Source organism: Trachypithecus francoisi, unplaced genomic scaffold (assembly GCF_009764315.1).
Source record: "Trachypithecus francoisi isolate TF-2019V2 unplaced genomic scaffold, Tfra_2.0 Lachesis_group13, whole genome shotgun sequence".
Taxonomy (NCBI): Eukaryota; Metazoa; Chordata; class Mammalia; order Primates; family Cercopithecidae; genus Trachypithecus; species Trachypithecus francoisi.
The window spans coordinates 83,615,390-83,631,112 of record NW_022681458.1 but is presented as its reverse complement, the minus strand read 5'-3'; the positions used below and the strand labels follow the sequence as shown (position 1 = coordinate 83,631,112).

The window sequence follows — 15,723 nt, the reverse complement described above, 5'->3', positions numbered from 1 at the left end:
GGACTGGTGGCCAGCCGCAGGCTGTGGCCTCAGGAGGATTTAGGTTGCACTTCTTTTCTCAGCTGGCAACAGAAAGGAGAGGAGAACAGGAGCTAGGCGTGGCCTTTGGCCCAACTTCCTTTGCCCGGGAGATCCAGTCATATCCTGCATCATAGTCGGGAAGGACACATTTAAAAACAACTGTGCTTGTGTGAGCTTCCAGTGTACTTAGTGGGAATGCTGATGCAGCCCCATGACCACCCTGGCCAGACCTCTTCTCGTCTTCATGATAGTATTGCCTTGCATACCCTCAGCTCCCTTCCTGTTTTCATTAAATCCAGAAGTTGAGAGATACCACCACTTCTGAGTGTTGTCCAAGGAGAGCCTCTGTGATCATGATCGGAAAATGTCCATATTGTTGGGGGAAAATCTATAGGATTAGTTATTTAAACAGGCTCCTTCAGCACAGTGCAGTCTCAGCCAGGACTGCTGCCTCTGCCGCCTGACTGCTCTGTGACCATCATTAGCTTTGTGCTTAGCACTCAGCTCTGCCTTACTCCCTCTGAGCCCTGGCTTTCTCACCTGTAAAGTGGAGACACAAAAGAGACTGTGTCTCGAGTGATGAGAAACCTTACTGAGATGTTAAAGTTACTGGGAACATACTTGGCATTTATTATGTTTACATGAATTCTTGTTAGTGCTTTGCCTCATCTCTGGAAACTGGTTCTGCTGTGGGCACCTGGGAACTTCTGGATGTGTCAGTTGGTGCTTGTTAACAGGAGCTGCCTACCTTGAGGATGTGATGGTTGCAGGTGACTTACCTCTGCCCTCAACTTGGCATGAGGTGTCCCTGCTGCTCTGTGCTGCTGAACAACCCAGGATAGGCATGCAGGGTGATGTGGACAGGAGGGCAGAGCTCCCTCCTATGCCTTCCAGAGGTCAGGGACCTGAGTTCTTGTTTCTGAAGACTCCATGAAAGGTTGATTATAACATCGATTAATGTTTATTTAGCATGTACAGGATGCTGAGTGCTGTGCTAAATGCCTGATGCACATGTATATACATACTTTTTTTACACATTGATTTTTAATCTTTATAACCTCCAAGTGAAGTGAAACTTTTATCCTCGTTTTTTTAGATGAGAAAACTGAGGGCAGTTGATAACGTTCCAAAATTACACAGCTGGAAGGGTTCCTGACACTCAGCAAGCCCTTGCTCTGCAGGCGGCTTTATCACTTGATGTGTTTACAGCCCTGGCTGCCAGCTAAAATCACCTGGGAGCTCCGGGTACCACAGCCCCAGCCCCAGTTAAGTCAGAATCTCCAAGAGTGGGGCCAGTGTATTGGAAACTTTCAAGTTCCCAGGTGGTTTCAGCATGTATCAAGGTTAAAAACCATAGTTTGGGGGAAGATGATGGAGGGTTAAGTGGTAAAAACAACTACAGCCTTACACCAACAAAGGAAAATGTTTTTCCCAGAAGCAGATGACGTGTGAATTGATGACATCTTTAGGAAACCTCTGCCCTGAGCACATGCCTTCCAGGTAAACTCTTGTAAGGGATTCATCATGGCACTCCAAGTATACCTTCCACCATTATTAGCAAAAGAGTACCTGTTAGAATAGGATGGCATGCTGCTGTTTTCTTAGGTGGCACCTAAAGCACAGAGAAGTTGAGGAATTTTCTGAAAATCACACAATAGGTTAGTTTAGGGGCTGGTTGAGAACTCACACCATTTAATCCTTTATCTTTTAGGCTCATGGATCTCAAGAAGGTATGGGGTTGATGGGGGAGGAGAGAATGTAACTGTCTGGCAGAATCATCCAGGGAATTTACAAATGATCCTGCCCATCCTGTGGCTGTCAGAGTCTGGTGTGCCCGTTGCAGCATTGCACATATTGTCCAGACATGTGTATCTTCTCTGTTCCTCTTGCTGAGGACTGGTTTCATCGGCCTTAATAAAATCCTCACATATTTCTTCAGCATAATCTGATTCTGTCCACACTAAGTTATTGAGAGGGATTTTAAAAACACTTGAACCTCCTGGGTTCAAGTGATTCTCCTGCCTCAGCCTCCTGAGTAGCCGGGATTACAGGCGCATGCCACCACAACCAGCTAATTTTTGTATTTTAGAGACTTGGTTTCACCATATTGGCCAGGCTGGTCTCAAACTCCTGACCTCAGGTGATCCACACACCTCGGCCTCCAAAAGTGCTGGGATTACAGGCATGAGCCACCACGCCTGGCCACACTTTTATTAATGTTGTAGTGTAATGCAATCTTAAAATGCTTTTGAATTAGATCGGAGTCTGGTGGCATTTTTAAAAGCAAGCCTATATAAATCTGTAGAGAAGGCTCGGTGGGGATTAATTAGGTCATTTGCCTGAAGTTGCCCATGAAACAGCAGTGTTAGGACATGACACCCATTCCGATCTCTCATCCGTTCCTCCACGAGTACAAGTTGACAATGAGACCCTAGAGGCTGGGTTGGTGCTCACCTGGATCTGGCTAGACAGTGGTCTCCCTGATGGGGTAAACAGCGGGGTGGTGGTCAGGTGGTCGGCTGGCTCCTCAGGGCCTCCTTGTCACTTGCAAATGGCCTGTTCTTCCTTAAATGTAGGTGGCAGTCCCAGCAGTGTGAAGAACCTGATGTGTGGGCCATCCCCGTCTATGGAGGGGTTCTGTTTGCTTTTCTTCTCTGTGAACTTCTGTATTGTAGAACCAGAGTCTGGTGCAGTGGACTAAGCAGGAAAACACAGCATGCTGAGGGATAGAAAGGGCCCGGGTGCATGCACAGGTGTGTACATGGTGGCAGGGTACTCTCTCCCCCATGTCCTGGCACTGGAGCAGAACCCTGCAGGAAGTGATCCTGTGGCATCTATATGTATGGAATGGGCATTCCAGTTAGGGAACTAAAAGGGGTAGAGGCCTTGAGGCTGGCCCTGCTTGGCATTGTCACAGCACTTGCTGAGTCCAAGGTGGCTGCAGTGAGGGAAGGATTCTGCAGAGAAGATCAGAGAGGAAGCTGGAGACCTGAATCACATAGGGGTTCAAGCTTCAGTAGCCAAGACATCTTCAAATTTGACACCTGGGGTTCTAACCTATCGCTATGCCATTGTGAGTTATGGTTTTACCACCTGGTAGTATAATTTTCCAGACCCATCTGTTTGTAAATATTCTGTTTGTCAGCTACTCTTATGGACACGTATCACTGAAATATCCTGAATTTTTTATGCCTTGTCGTCTCTCTGTATCTTTTAATGATCCCCATGTGTCTCTAGTCAATAAATGACAGTCTCTGTGGTTTTCACATTTAGTGGGCAGGTGGAGGACCTGCCAGGCTTTGGCAGGGGCGGTGATTGATGTGGGTCAGGACCATTGAAGTGAGCCTTTGAAAGAAACACACTGGACATCTTAACAGCTGTTAAAGGAGCATCATTTTTATCTAATGATCTGGAGATCTGAAAGAAAAAATGTTAATATACCTAAAATTTGCATATGTTCAGTGATTTTATTTTAAAACCTGGAGATGAAAAGCTTTTCCCAATACCTAGATCCAAGGAGATTACTAACTGGGGAATATGTAATTAGTGGAAGCAGCACATTATTTTCTAGCAGTGTTGTGCTGCTGACAATCCTGGCACATGTGGACATTTCCGTATTTTCTGTTTCTTTTAGAAACACATCCCCATAAAGTATTTGTATTTACTTTTGGCCTTATCTCACTATTAACACCATGACTATTTTTTTCTTTTTTAAAAAAATTTTTATAAAGATAGGGTCTTGCCATGTTGCCCAGGTTGGTTTCAAACTCCTGAGCTCAAGCAGTCCTCCCTCCTCAGCCTCCTAAAATACTGGCATTACAGTTGTGAGCCCCTGTACCCAGCCACAATTATTACTTCATTGCCAGGAAAATGAATTTCCTGGTTTTGTTGAGGTTAAACAGTGATTTTTCAAATTGTGGTTCCCCAAACCAAGAGTGTCAATTTCAACGGGGAACTCATTAAAAATGTACCACCCAGATATAATGAATCAGAAATCAGGGTGGGGCCCAAGAAATTGCAGTTGTTTAGGTTTTTTTTGTTTTTGTTTTTGTTTTTGTTTTGTTTTGTTTTTCAGACGGAGTCTTGCTCTGTCCCCCAGGCTGGAGTGCAGTGATGTGATCTCGGCTCACTGCAGCCTCCGCCTCCTGCGTTCAAGTGATTCTCCTATGTCAGTCTCCTGAATATCTGGGATTACAGGCGTGTGCCACCACGCCAGCTAAATTTTGTATTTTTAGTAGAGATGGGGTTTCACCATGTTGTCCAGGCTGGTCTCGACCTCCTAACTGCAGGTGATCCACCTGCCTCAGCCTCTCAAAGTGCTGGGATTACAGGCGTGAGCCACTGTGCCTGGCCATTTGTTTAGTTTTTATTTTTAATTGTGGTTAAGAAACACATAAAAGGAAATTTACAATCGTAACCATTTTTAAGTGTGCAATTCAGTAGTGTTAACAATACTCACATTGTTGTGTGATAGATCTCCAGTACTTATCATATTGCAAAATTAAAACTCTGTATCCCTTAAGCAACAACTCATTTCCCCCTGTGCCCAGGCCCAGAAACCTTCATTCTACTGTCTATGAATTTGACTACTGTATATATCTCATAAGTGGTATCACACAGTATTTGTTCTTTTGCGTCTGGCTTGTTTCACTTATTTCACTTCCCCAAGGTTTACCCATGTTGTCACATATGGCAGGATTTTCTCCCCTTTTAAGACTGAGTAATAATCCATTGTATGTATATGTACCACATTTTCTTCATCCACTGATGAACATTGAGGTTGCATCTACCTCTTGGCTGTTGTGAATGATGCTGCAATTAACATGAGTGTGCAAATATGTCTTTGAAATCCTGCTTTCACTTCTTTTGGATATATACTCAGAAGTGGGATGGCTGATCACATGGCCATTCTGTTGTTATTTTTTGTTGTTGTTGTTTTTGTTTTTGAGACTGAGTCTCACTCTGTCGCCAGGCTGGAGTGCAGTGGTGCAATCTCAGCTCACTGCAACCTCCACCTCCCAGGTTCAAGCGATTCTCCTGCCTCAGCCTCCCAAGTAGCTGAGACTGCAGGCGTGCACCACTCTGCCTAGCTAATTTTTGTATTTTTAGTATAGATGGGGTTTCACCATGCTGGCCAGATGGTCTCCATCTCTTGACCTCGTGACCTTGTGATCTGCCCACTTTGGGGTCTCCCAAAGTGCTGGAATTACCGCGCCTATCCTCTACTGAATTTTTAATTAAATTTTTTTTTTTAATTTTCAGATCAGGGCCTTGCTGTGTTGCCCAGGCTAGAGGGCAGCAGGCTGTTCACAGGCATGATCATAGTGCACTATAGCCTCAAACTCCTGGCCCCAAGCAATCCTCCCACCTCAGCTTCCTGAGCAGCTGGGGTTACAGCCACGTGCCTGGGGCAGTAGTTCTATTTTTAATCTTTGAGGAACCATCTTACTGTTACCCAGTAAGCTACACTATTTTACATTCCCACCAATGAGAATGTGCATTGTTAATGTATTCCCAGGTGATACTGGTACACATTCAACTTTGAGAACCACTGGATTAAAATGACACGGAAAATTGAGGATACTGCCCATTTCCATAAATGTTTAGATGACAGATATGTGACAATCTTGTTGGGGGGCCTTGTCCAACAGGTGAGCCGTCTCCTGATTTTGGGAGGGGCCAACGTGAACTACAGGACAGAAGTGTTAAATAATGCCCCAATCCTGTGCGTCCAGTCTCACCTTGGCCACGAGGAAGTTGTCACCCTGCTCCTGGAATTTGGTGCCTGCCTGGATGGAACATCGGAGAACGGCATGACTGCCCTCTGTTACGCAGCAGCTGCCGGCCACATGAAGCTGGTGTGTCTGCTGACCAAGAAGGGAGCAAGGGTAAGCGGCAGCCTGCTCTTTGGGGGCTGGGGCAGGAAAATGGCTTCATCTCATTGCTAGAATTGTTATCTGCTAGGCCAGACTCTCTTGTCTCTGAAACTATAGCATACACAGAAAGGGTCGGGCTCCCGGGATTGGTCACTTTGTAATGTGCCTGACTGGGGCAGCCTCAGAGAGGTGTGTTTGCTCATACACAGCAACTCTGTTTCATGTTGTCTAGGGGAAGGCAGAATTCCAGGGAGACCCTGGCTCCTAGCCACATGAGGAGGGCCAGCCTTTAAAAAGCCTGCAAGTATTGACCAAGAAAGCACCAAGATTGGTTTAAAATATTTTAAATGTTTGCTTTTTTCCCCTCTCTTCTTCTTATCCCATTTTATGTCCTTTTAAAACAGTGAGATGAATTCCATGAACTCATGAAGAAGCCACGTGCCTGAGCTGCAGGAACTAGATTGCCTGGAATCTTCATCTGTTCACTTGCCAGCTCTAGGGTATTGGGCAAGTTATTGAGCCTATATATGACTTAGGCTTCTTATCTGTAAAATGGGCATAACAGTAGTCCCTACCACAGGGATGTCAAGTAAGCATTCAGTCATATATGAAATAAGTATGTATTACTATACAAGTTATGTATTACTGTACAAGTTACTCTACAAAATCAATCAATTACTATACAAGTTGTATATATTCATACAAGTATGAAGCAGAGTTGCTGTGTATGAGCAAACACACCTCTCTGAGGCTGCCCCAGTCAGGCACATTACAAAGTGACCAATCCCGGGAGCCTGACCCTTTCTGTGTATGCTGTAGTTTCAGAGACAAGAAAGCCGTCAGCTTTCTTTTTTGTTTTGACAGAGTCTCACTCTGTCGCTCAGTCTGGAGTGCAATGGCATGAGCTCAGCTCACTGCAACCTCCACCTCCCAGGTTTAAGTGATTCTCCTGCTTCATCCTTCAAGTAGCGGGGACTACAGGCACGCACCACCATGCCTGGTTAATTTTTGTATTTTTAGTACAGATGGGGTTCACCATGTTGGCCAGGCTAGTCTCAAACTCCTGACCTCACATGATCTGCCTGCCTTGGCTTCCCAAACTGTTGAGATTATAGATGTGAGCCACCACGTCTGGCCAGGAGCTGTCAGCTTTAATAGGGTGAATGAGAATGATACCGAGCTCACAGTAAATGCTAGATTTACTGGAAGCAATTTTTTGGGAAATGCGTCTTTTGAATAACAATAGAGATAAACTGCTAATTATCTTTTATCTTTTAATTAGGATATTTAAAGTTCAAAAAAAATAGGCTTATAACAACTATGGGAGCTTTATTCTTTTCTCTCCAATCCAACATTTGGTACATACATAAACTTCAGTTCATGGAGAAGGGAAATGTGTGGCTAAGCCTTTGGGGTGGGTACGTTACTGCTGCACATCACTGCACCTCCATTTACGGATCCCAGCTGTGCTTTACACTTTATTCTGAGGCCAGCAGGCCTCCCCCCATCACAGCTGAAAGCTCTGGAGTAGGAAGCTGAGTGCTATTTTGGGGGGTTCTGGCAAAGCCTCTGAAAGAGGGTACAGGGCGTCCCCAGATTTGGCAGGCATGCAAGGCTAGGCCCTGGGCTCCACTCCCAGGCCCAGTACTCTGGAGTTTAGACAGGGCATGAAGGGCTGCCACTGCTTTTGGGCCCCGAGGAGGTGTGTGGCACTCACTCACTTTTTCTGCCTAGCTGGCCTGCCCTGACTTTGTGGCCACCCCCGCTTTACTTGCCAGCAGCATGCCCAGGCCACCGACCTGCATAAGGCCTCCTTCCCAATCAGATGCCACTTGGACTCTTTTCCTGCCGTTCCACACTCAGCTGATTTTCCACATCCCTCTCTTTCTTTGGATCCCCTGGCTCAGTGACCAGGGACCGGCTTTACTCCCCCAAATTATAGCTTGTCACAGCAGACTTAGAATGCCCCACCCAAGCTACCAAAGTCGGGAAGTACAGGGCTTTGTCCGAGGGTTTAGTGTGTGTCTCCATACATACTCACAAGAGAGTTAGGAGCTTTGTGTAGTTTGCTGCAGGGACATGGGATTAAGGAGGGAGTTTTGTGACCGAGTCTTGCAAAGGGAACCTGAGGCCTGGAATGGTACATTCATTACCGTCTGGAAGTAATCCAGACTAAGATTCCATGTTCTCCAGAAAGACAAGTTGGAATGTGAACCCCATGTATGCTTACAGGGAGTGGGGTTTGCAGACAGTTAGGCTTATAACAGCTATGGGAGCTTTATTTTTTTTCTCTCAAATCCAACATTTGGGACATACATAAACTTCAGTTCATGGAGAAGGGCAATGTGTGGCTAAGCCTTTGGGGTGAGTACGTTACTGCTGCACATCACTGCACTTCCATTTACGGATCCCAGCTGTGCTTTACACTTATAACAGCTTACGGTGCATCCACATGCTCAGAGGGAAAGTAGTGCTCAGCCATAACCTTCCCCCACTCCTGCCCCCAGGTGGACCACTTGGATAAGAAGGGCCAGTGTGCGCTTGTCCACAGTGCCCTGCGGGGCCATGGTGACATTCTCCAGTACCTGCTGACCTGTGAGTGGTCGCCGGGTCCTCCCCAGCCAGGTGCCCTGAGGAAGAACCACGCCCTGCAGCAGGCACTGACCGCGGCCGCCAGCATGGGCCACAGCTCGGTGAGTGGGGCAGGGGTGTCCCCACTGGGAAACTAGAAGCTGTAGCTCAGCAAGTCAATTGACACACCGAAGGACTGAAAGAATGAGGATTCCAAGAACTAGCGGTTGGCATTGACCACCTGCAGTAGAAGGTCTTCTACGGGCATCGCATCCTCCCCACGAGTGACAGTGCACACTCCTGTGCACACGTGATGGGGACAGGCAGGGTTGTTCTTCTGTGGGAAGCCTTTTGATGACATTAACTCTCAGCTCTTGCTCACGTCTCTCCTCCTTCCCTGCTCTGCCCTCTAGACCTGCTGTTTTACATTTTTTCCCCTTTGATTCATTCTTCTGTCCTTGTGTTCATTTAAAAATAATCACATAGAATCCTGATTCTAAAATCGTCCCTGAGTATTTGAAGGATTTTTAAAAATAGAACTTTAATGCTTTGATAGCACGCAAGAATGCTTGTCATTTACAGCTCCTCCACTGAATGAAAACTCCATGCAGTAGTTAAATAGAGCATTTATTTCTGACAGATGTTGGTATTCCTCAGTTTGAAGATTTAATTGTCAACCTCCTGACCTGTGTGTCTTGGCTTTCTTTATCTGTGAATTTAATAACGTTTTGCTCGCGCCCTCCTGTGTATTTCTCACTCTGAATTATCTTCAGGCAATTAGAGGTGCCAGTATTTGGTAAGATTCTTTTTCCAAAATGACTTTAGTAAATTTGAGTGCGAAGCTGGCTGGCTGACTTTGGCATTCAAAACTCATGGGCGGACACACACACAAGCATGAAATAGTGGCTGGCTAATTTCTGGCATTTAAAACATTAAACACACACACACACACACATATATATACACACACAGAGATACTGTTAAACACACATACAAAAATATAGATGTTTTCCTTTTTTTAAGTGTGAAAAGTCATCATTGGAAGGACCATGAATGCCTAGGAATGACCTTTGTCTTAACCCATGCAAACCCCCTTGTTTTAAAGCTTGTTGGGAGGAAATGCTGAGCGAAAACCACCTCAGCACAGCCAGTAGGGTGAAAACAGCAGGGTTTGTTCACCACAAGACTTGGATGGTTTGTTAGTTTCCTAATGCCGTTATCACAAGTGGATGCAAACTTAGTGGCTTAAAGTAGCACACACTTACTCTTAGAATTCTGGAGGTCAGAAGTCTAAAATCACACTGTTGGGAGGCCAGCCTTCCTTCTGAAGTCTCTAGGGGAGAACCTGTCTCTTTGCTTTTTCTCACTTCTTGAAGCCACCTGTATTTTTTAGCTCGTGTACCCTTCCTCCATCTCCAGAGTGCCTTACTTTCATCTTAGCCTCTGTTGTCTCATTTCCTCTGTCCTCTGACCTGGACTCCTCCTGTCTCTCTTAAGAGGATGGTTGTGATTTATTAGATCAGGTGTGTATCAGATATAGACCTTGATGATTTGAGATAATCACCCCATTTCAGGGTTCATAATCACATCTGCAATTCCTTGCCCTGTAAGGTCACGTTCGCAGGCTTTGGGGATTGGGATGTAGACATCTTTGGGGGCCATTATTCAGCCTACCACGAAGGGTGTGGGCTAGGAGACTGGAAGGTGGCTTTGTAGTGTTCTCCCATTGCTTGCTGCTGTTGCTCGGGGTGAATGCCGGCTCAGGTCCAGGGCACAGATGCTTCGTCTCCTTGCAAGCCAGGATTCCTGCCTCCATACCTGTGACCTGACCTACCCTTTGACAGGAAGAGTCCCATAAGGGAAAAAGAATAATGCTACCAGTAGAAAATGTATTTGAACCATACTTTGTAAACATTTTGAAAAAGGTATATTGCCTTGTTTTCCTTCCTTGTGAAAAACTGATTCACTATCTTGTGATTTATGCAGAAACTGCACTTGGTGTGATCTGCCATGTCCTTTGTTGATGAGGCTGGCATATTTGGGTCATGTTGGAATTCATTAGAATTCTGAGTACCTAGTAATCCTGAAACATGTTGCTGAAATTCAGAGATTTTTTTTTTAATTATTCTTCAACTGAAAGTGTGAATAGCATATGAATTATGCTTGAAAACAGTTTTCATTATATTTTTCTCTCCTTGTGCAGCGTGAGATAATGGTTAAAAAACAACACACTCTCTCCTTTGATACATGGGCTATATAATAAGCACCTCTTGCTAAGAGAACTCATTAAATCACCTTGCCACTTCTGACAGGTGGTCCAGTGCTTGCTGGGGATGGAGAAGGAACATGAAGTAGAAGTCAATGGCACCGACACATTGTGGGGAGAAACAGGTAATTATAATGCCACTGCTTGTAGTCTGGGGCAGCTTGCTTGATGTTTTAGCCCTATTTTGGCCTAATTGTCTTAAGAATGACTATGATGTATGTAGTCCTATTTTTATTTTATCACAGGTGTTTGAAGTTTAGAGCTCCTTGAACTTTCTAAATGAGTAGCAAAACTTCGCTGGAAGCATCAGATTTTATTTTTTAAAGCAATCCTATTAACTGATTATTTTGAATTAGACCAGCAGTTACTGTGCATCAGATGAATGTCAGGTGGAAGTACCTAAGTAAGGTGTTTTCTGGCTTGCCGAATCTCACACATCTCACCAATGTGATCTTCCTGTGACCTGCGCACAGTGAGCTAGACATGAACTTTTATCCCCATTGTCACACGAATCAAAGGCGGCTCAGCACAGAAGGCAGTGGCCTGCCCTGCCCTGTATAGAATGAGGGTAAAACTCAGCCTCATGGGGTTTACTCACGTTACCATACAAATGCAGGCTATCAAGTCATTTTCATTGGTCTTTACAGTGAGAAGCCTGGGCTGAGCACATCCTGGTGAAGATTTGAGTTTGTTACTTGTGAGACTAAATCAGTAATGCTGCTTTCCAGTTTTCCACTTGACTGGACTAGTGTTAGAAATCTGAGACTTTAAATTACAAGTTGTTTTTAAATAGATGTCAGCAAGAGTATTTAAAATGAATTTCCAGGTTATGTTTCTGTTGTGTACCTGGTATATGTGACTTCCATTTCTCTTGCACAGATTTGTTTCCAAATGCTCCTAAATTATTTCCTAACAAGCCAAATGGTGGTGTGGAGAGCTTATTAGATAGCTCACTCTAGGAGAAAGCCACAGAGCCTCACCTCCTGGCAGGAGTGCAGGCCTGTCCTTCAGAGCCTCAGAGCTGTTTGTTCCATCCCCATTGTGGGCCCAAAGAAGGAGCTGGTGTGCTCCCAGGTGCAGAGAAAGTACAGAATTCCAGCGGAGTTGGATTATGTCTACAGGTAAAAAGTATGTGGATTGAAATATTGCCTAATTCTTTATGGAGTCCTCCCCCTTCCCTTTTAAATAGTATAGGCTGCTCTATCATTTGGTGAAAGAAAAGTTTCCATCACATTCCAAATGATGTGGTGGGCAGGAGTGTTGCTGAGTGGATAAGAGCATGACTACTGACAGCCAGAAGGTCCAAATCCCTGTTCTTTCATTGCCTAGTGATAAGAGCCTCTTGGGATACTTGGGCTTAGACATTCTGATTCACTAGGGGGAAAGCTCAGGATGTGATTTTCTTTTTTTTTTTTTTTTTTTTTTGAGATGGAGTCTCGCTCTGTCACCCAGGCTGGAGTGCAGTGGCGCGATCTCGGCTCACTGCAAGCTCCGCCTCCCGGTTTACGCCATTCTCCTGCCTCAGCCTCCCAAGGAGCTGGGACTACAGGCGCCCGCCATCTCGCCCGGCTAATTTTTTTGTATTTTTTTAGTAGAGACGGGGTTTCACCGTGTTAGCCAGGATGGTCTCGATCTCCTGACCTCGTGATCCACCCGTCTCGGCCTCCCAAAGTGCTGGGATTACAGGCTTGAGCCACCGCGCCCGGCCGTGATTTTCTTAACAAGTATCCCAAGGTCATTTCAGGTGACTCCTAGCGCCCTGCAGAGCTGTCTAGAAAGCCTGACATAGAGTGACACACAGTGAGAGGTACCCATGAAGACGATGGACATCAGGTCTAGCAGCCGTGACATCACACATTTAGCTCAAGTGAGAATTTCTAGCCTTTAATATTCAAGATGACTTTTTTATTTGGAAGAAAATTCCAGAGAAGGGCTGATTTTTGAAGGCTTTGTGTGAGCTCTGTTCTCTCAATGACCAGTCCTGAATTGCATTATCCTCCTGCCTTGAGAATCTGCCCGTCAGTTGATGGCTAAAGAGACACATGAGAAACAACAGACTTCCCACCAGTCTTTATCTAGATCAGAATTCTTGGCAGTTTGGCTGGATTCTCTACTTCAGGATCTTCCCAGGCTCCTAATTGGGTATTGGCTGGCTGGGGCTGTGTTCTTCTCAGAGACTCCACTGGGGAAAGACCCACTTCCAAGCTCTCAGCTGTTGGCAGAATTCATCTCTTTGTAGTTGTCCCTGGGTCTTAATGAAAAGGTAAACAGCAACTTGGCCCCTCCCTTCCAAAGCCTCATGCATAACCTTCAGACCACTTTGCAACCTGGGAAGCAGTTCACACTCTTCCTCACCAGGCATCAGGGTGAATTTCATCAGGCAAGAGTTTACTTGAGACGCTTGTTAAAATGTAAACCAAAAAGAAGCAAGCTAAGTGCTATTTTTCAGGCTAAAAGAGCCACAGTGACTCTCTGTGGACTGCATCTCAACAAAATCCACCTTGCCTTCTCTGTGCATTTTTCTGTCTGGTACCTTTCTCTTGTGCTCCTTCAAAGACAACCACTATCGTCTACTGCCCCAAGCCGTCCTACTTTCCAGGCCTGCATTTGTCAGAGGAATACCTTGAAATCTTGCAGGGGGTTTCAGCTGAGAGAACATCTGCAAATATGGGTCTTTACACAAATGTATACTGCATGCTCCAGAATGTGACATCCGTGTTTGGGATTTGGCCACGTGGGGTCTGTTACCAACCCTAAATGTAGGAATGAAGGCACATGAGGCATCGTACAGAGAACTGAAGGCCTTGGTAAGGATCCTGCGAGTGAATCGGTGAGCTCGCAGTCCTGGTTCTCACCAAGGCTCAACTTCAAGCCATGGGCCCTGGGATTCCCCAGCCTGTGTGACTGCGCTGCTGTGTGCATTGTTGCTTGTTGCTGTGGGGACCCACAGAAGGGAAAGGAGTGGTTTTGCATCCTGTTCTCATTTGGTCCTCATTCCTGGGTGTAGTCAGTGGTGTTTTGGGTCCAAAACACTCTAGGATGAACCTTATCTGTCCCTAGCCACAGCATAAGGATAGGATCCCAAGAGTAATACCTATCTGGGATGTGGGAAGGTGGCAGAAAAACTGGAAGCTTTGTGTGGATAGCAGTTCATTATTTCTTTTGAAACCTTAAGTATGTTTACAGAAGTCTGTCCAGCATAGATTTAGCTATGAACAGCTTGGCTTTAAAATGCTAGCTGATGAGGTGACAAGGCAGAGCTTCCTCTTCTGTTTTGATTCATCTGCCGGCCTTTGGTTTTCCTGCAGGGACACCCCCGTTAGGAGGACAGCTACCTGCCCATCTCTTCTGTGCCATTGCCAGAGCCAGTGGCGCGGGAGCTAAATTCATGCACAAATTCCTCCTCCAGTTTTCTGCCAGGAGAGCCTTGCAATTCAGTGAATCTGTTCCACATGGCGGAAATGTGGTTGTCATACCTGTTGCTGATTGGAAGCGGTGGGTTCTTGGTGAGGAAGAATGACAGCCACCAGTGAGGGAACAGCAGCCCCGTGGAGGTCCCCCTCACTCAGGCCTTCAGTGTGGTGGCAGTGGGCACAGCAGCAGCCCTCCACCCTCAGAGCCCTGCACATCTGACTGCTGGTGACCCTGAGTCAACAAATGTCATCACAGAAGTAGGTGGCTCCTGTGTTAGGTTGAAGGAGACAAGAAAATGTACAATAGAATTTTAAGACATTCATAAAAAATGGGAACAGTATTTAGTTTAGGGGTTTACTGCAGTAAACCCACAGCCTTTAGAAAACTTGCAGACTGTCTCTACTGGTTTTGGAGAGCACAGGGCTTAACTTGTGTAAGTTTTTGTTTTCACCAGCATCTGGGATCATTTGCTTTTTGTCTATCCAATGTTTAGGGACAAGCCATTCAGAACTCAGTGCTGTAGTTCAGTAGCTCTTGAGCTCTCCCTCTCCCCATGCATCCTCCACAGCTTCAAACAAAAGGCTGTAGCGGAGAATAAGTAGTATGATCCATTCATCAGAAGAAAGCTCAGAGCAGATGATGAATGCCTGCACCTAACAGCACCACCCTGAGGATGCCAAGGCCCTTGGCTCGGTGATATTCAGACTCGGTCAGTGTCTGTTCCGTAGTTTCTCGGCAGCCTGAAACATGGTGAGAACCCACCAGATGCTTGTGGCGTCTGTTTCAGGCATTCCACAGCTGTGACAACTCCATGCTTCCTCCCAAAAAGTTCTGGCTACACTGAGTTACTATCTCCATGTCAGTGTTTGCTGTGAATCAGCCCAAGCCGAAGTGACCAGAGATGCTTAGCTGGTGACCTCATGCTGCTGTGGATTGGCAGACGGACTGTGTTTGCAAGTTCCAGGCCACTCTCAAGTGTGTGAGCCTGCTTGTGGGCTTCTGGTTAGAACCTTGCTCTGAATAGAAGAGAACAGAGGCCCTTCTGCTCTAGCACTTGCCTTGTAGGCAGATGGGCCTGTCTGGTATCAGAGCCTTACCCCTCTCCACTCCCTTGGATCACTCTGCAGTTCCCTTCATAGGACTTACCATCAGTACATCATATTTGATGGACTTTTTTTTGTTTTTGTTTTGTTTTTTGAGACAGAGTCTCACTCTGTTGCCAGGCTAGAGTGCTGTGGTGCGATCTCAGCTCACTGCAACCTCCAACTCCCTGGTTCATGGGATTCTCCTGCCTCAGCCTCCCGAGTAGCTAGGATTATAGGCATGCACCACCACGCCGAGCTAATTTTTGTAATTTTAGTAGAGAGAGTTTTCACCATATTGGCCAGGCTGGTCTTGATCTCCTTACCTCGTGATCCACCCAACTTGCCCTCCCAAAGTGCTGGGATTATAGGTGTGAGCCACCGCATCTGGCCTTGATAGGCTTATTTGATGTGGCTTATTTGACAGGTGGCTGCTTTTCCCAAATTGTGGGCTTTTTTGGGTTTGTTTTTTGAGACAGGGTCACACTCTGTC

At 45.9% G+C, this 15,723-nt stretch overlaps 1 protein-coding gene across 16 annotated transcripts in view; it reads left to right on the top strand.

The window, feature by feature from the left end:
• TANC1 (tetratricopeptide repeat, ankyrin repeat and coiled-coil containing 1) overlaps positions 1-15,723 on the top strand; it is a 273,836-nt gene that overhangs the window by 228,461 nt on the left and 29,652 nt on the right. For all 16 annotated transcript variants that reach the window (XM_033231382.1, XM_033231392.1, XM_033231391.1 and 13 more), the window contains 3 exons: positions 5,673-5,909; positions 8,405-8,590; positions 10,781-10,859. In XM_033231382.1, the coding sequence (XP_033087273.1) occupies positions 5,673-5,909; positions 8,405-8,590; positions 10,781-10,859 (502 nt within the window). The remainder of the gene's footprint in view (positions 1-5,672; positions 5,910-8,404; positions 8,591-10,780; positions 10,860-15,723) is intronic.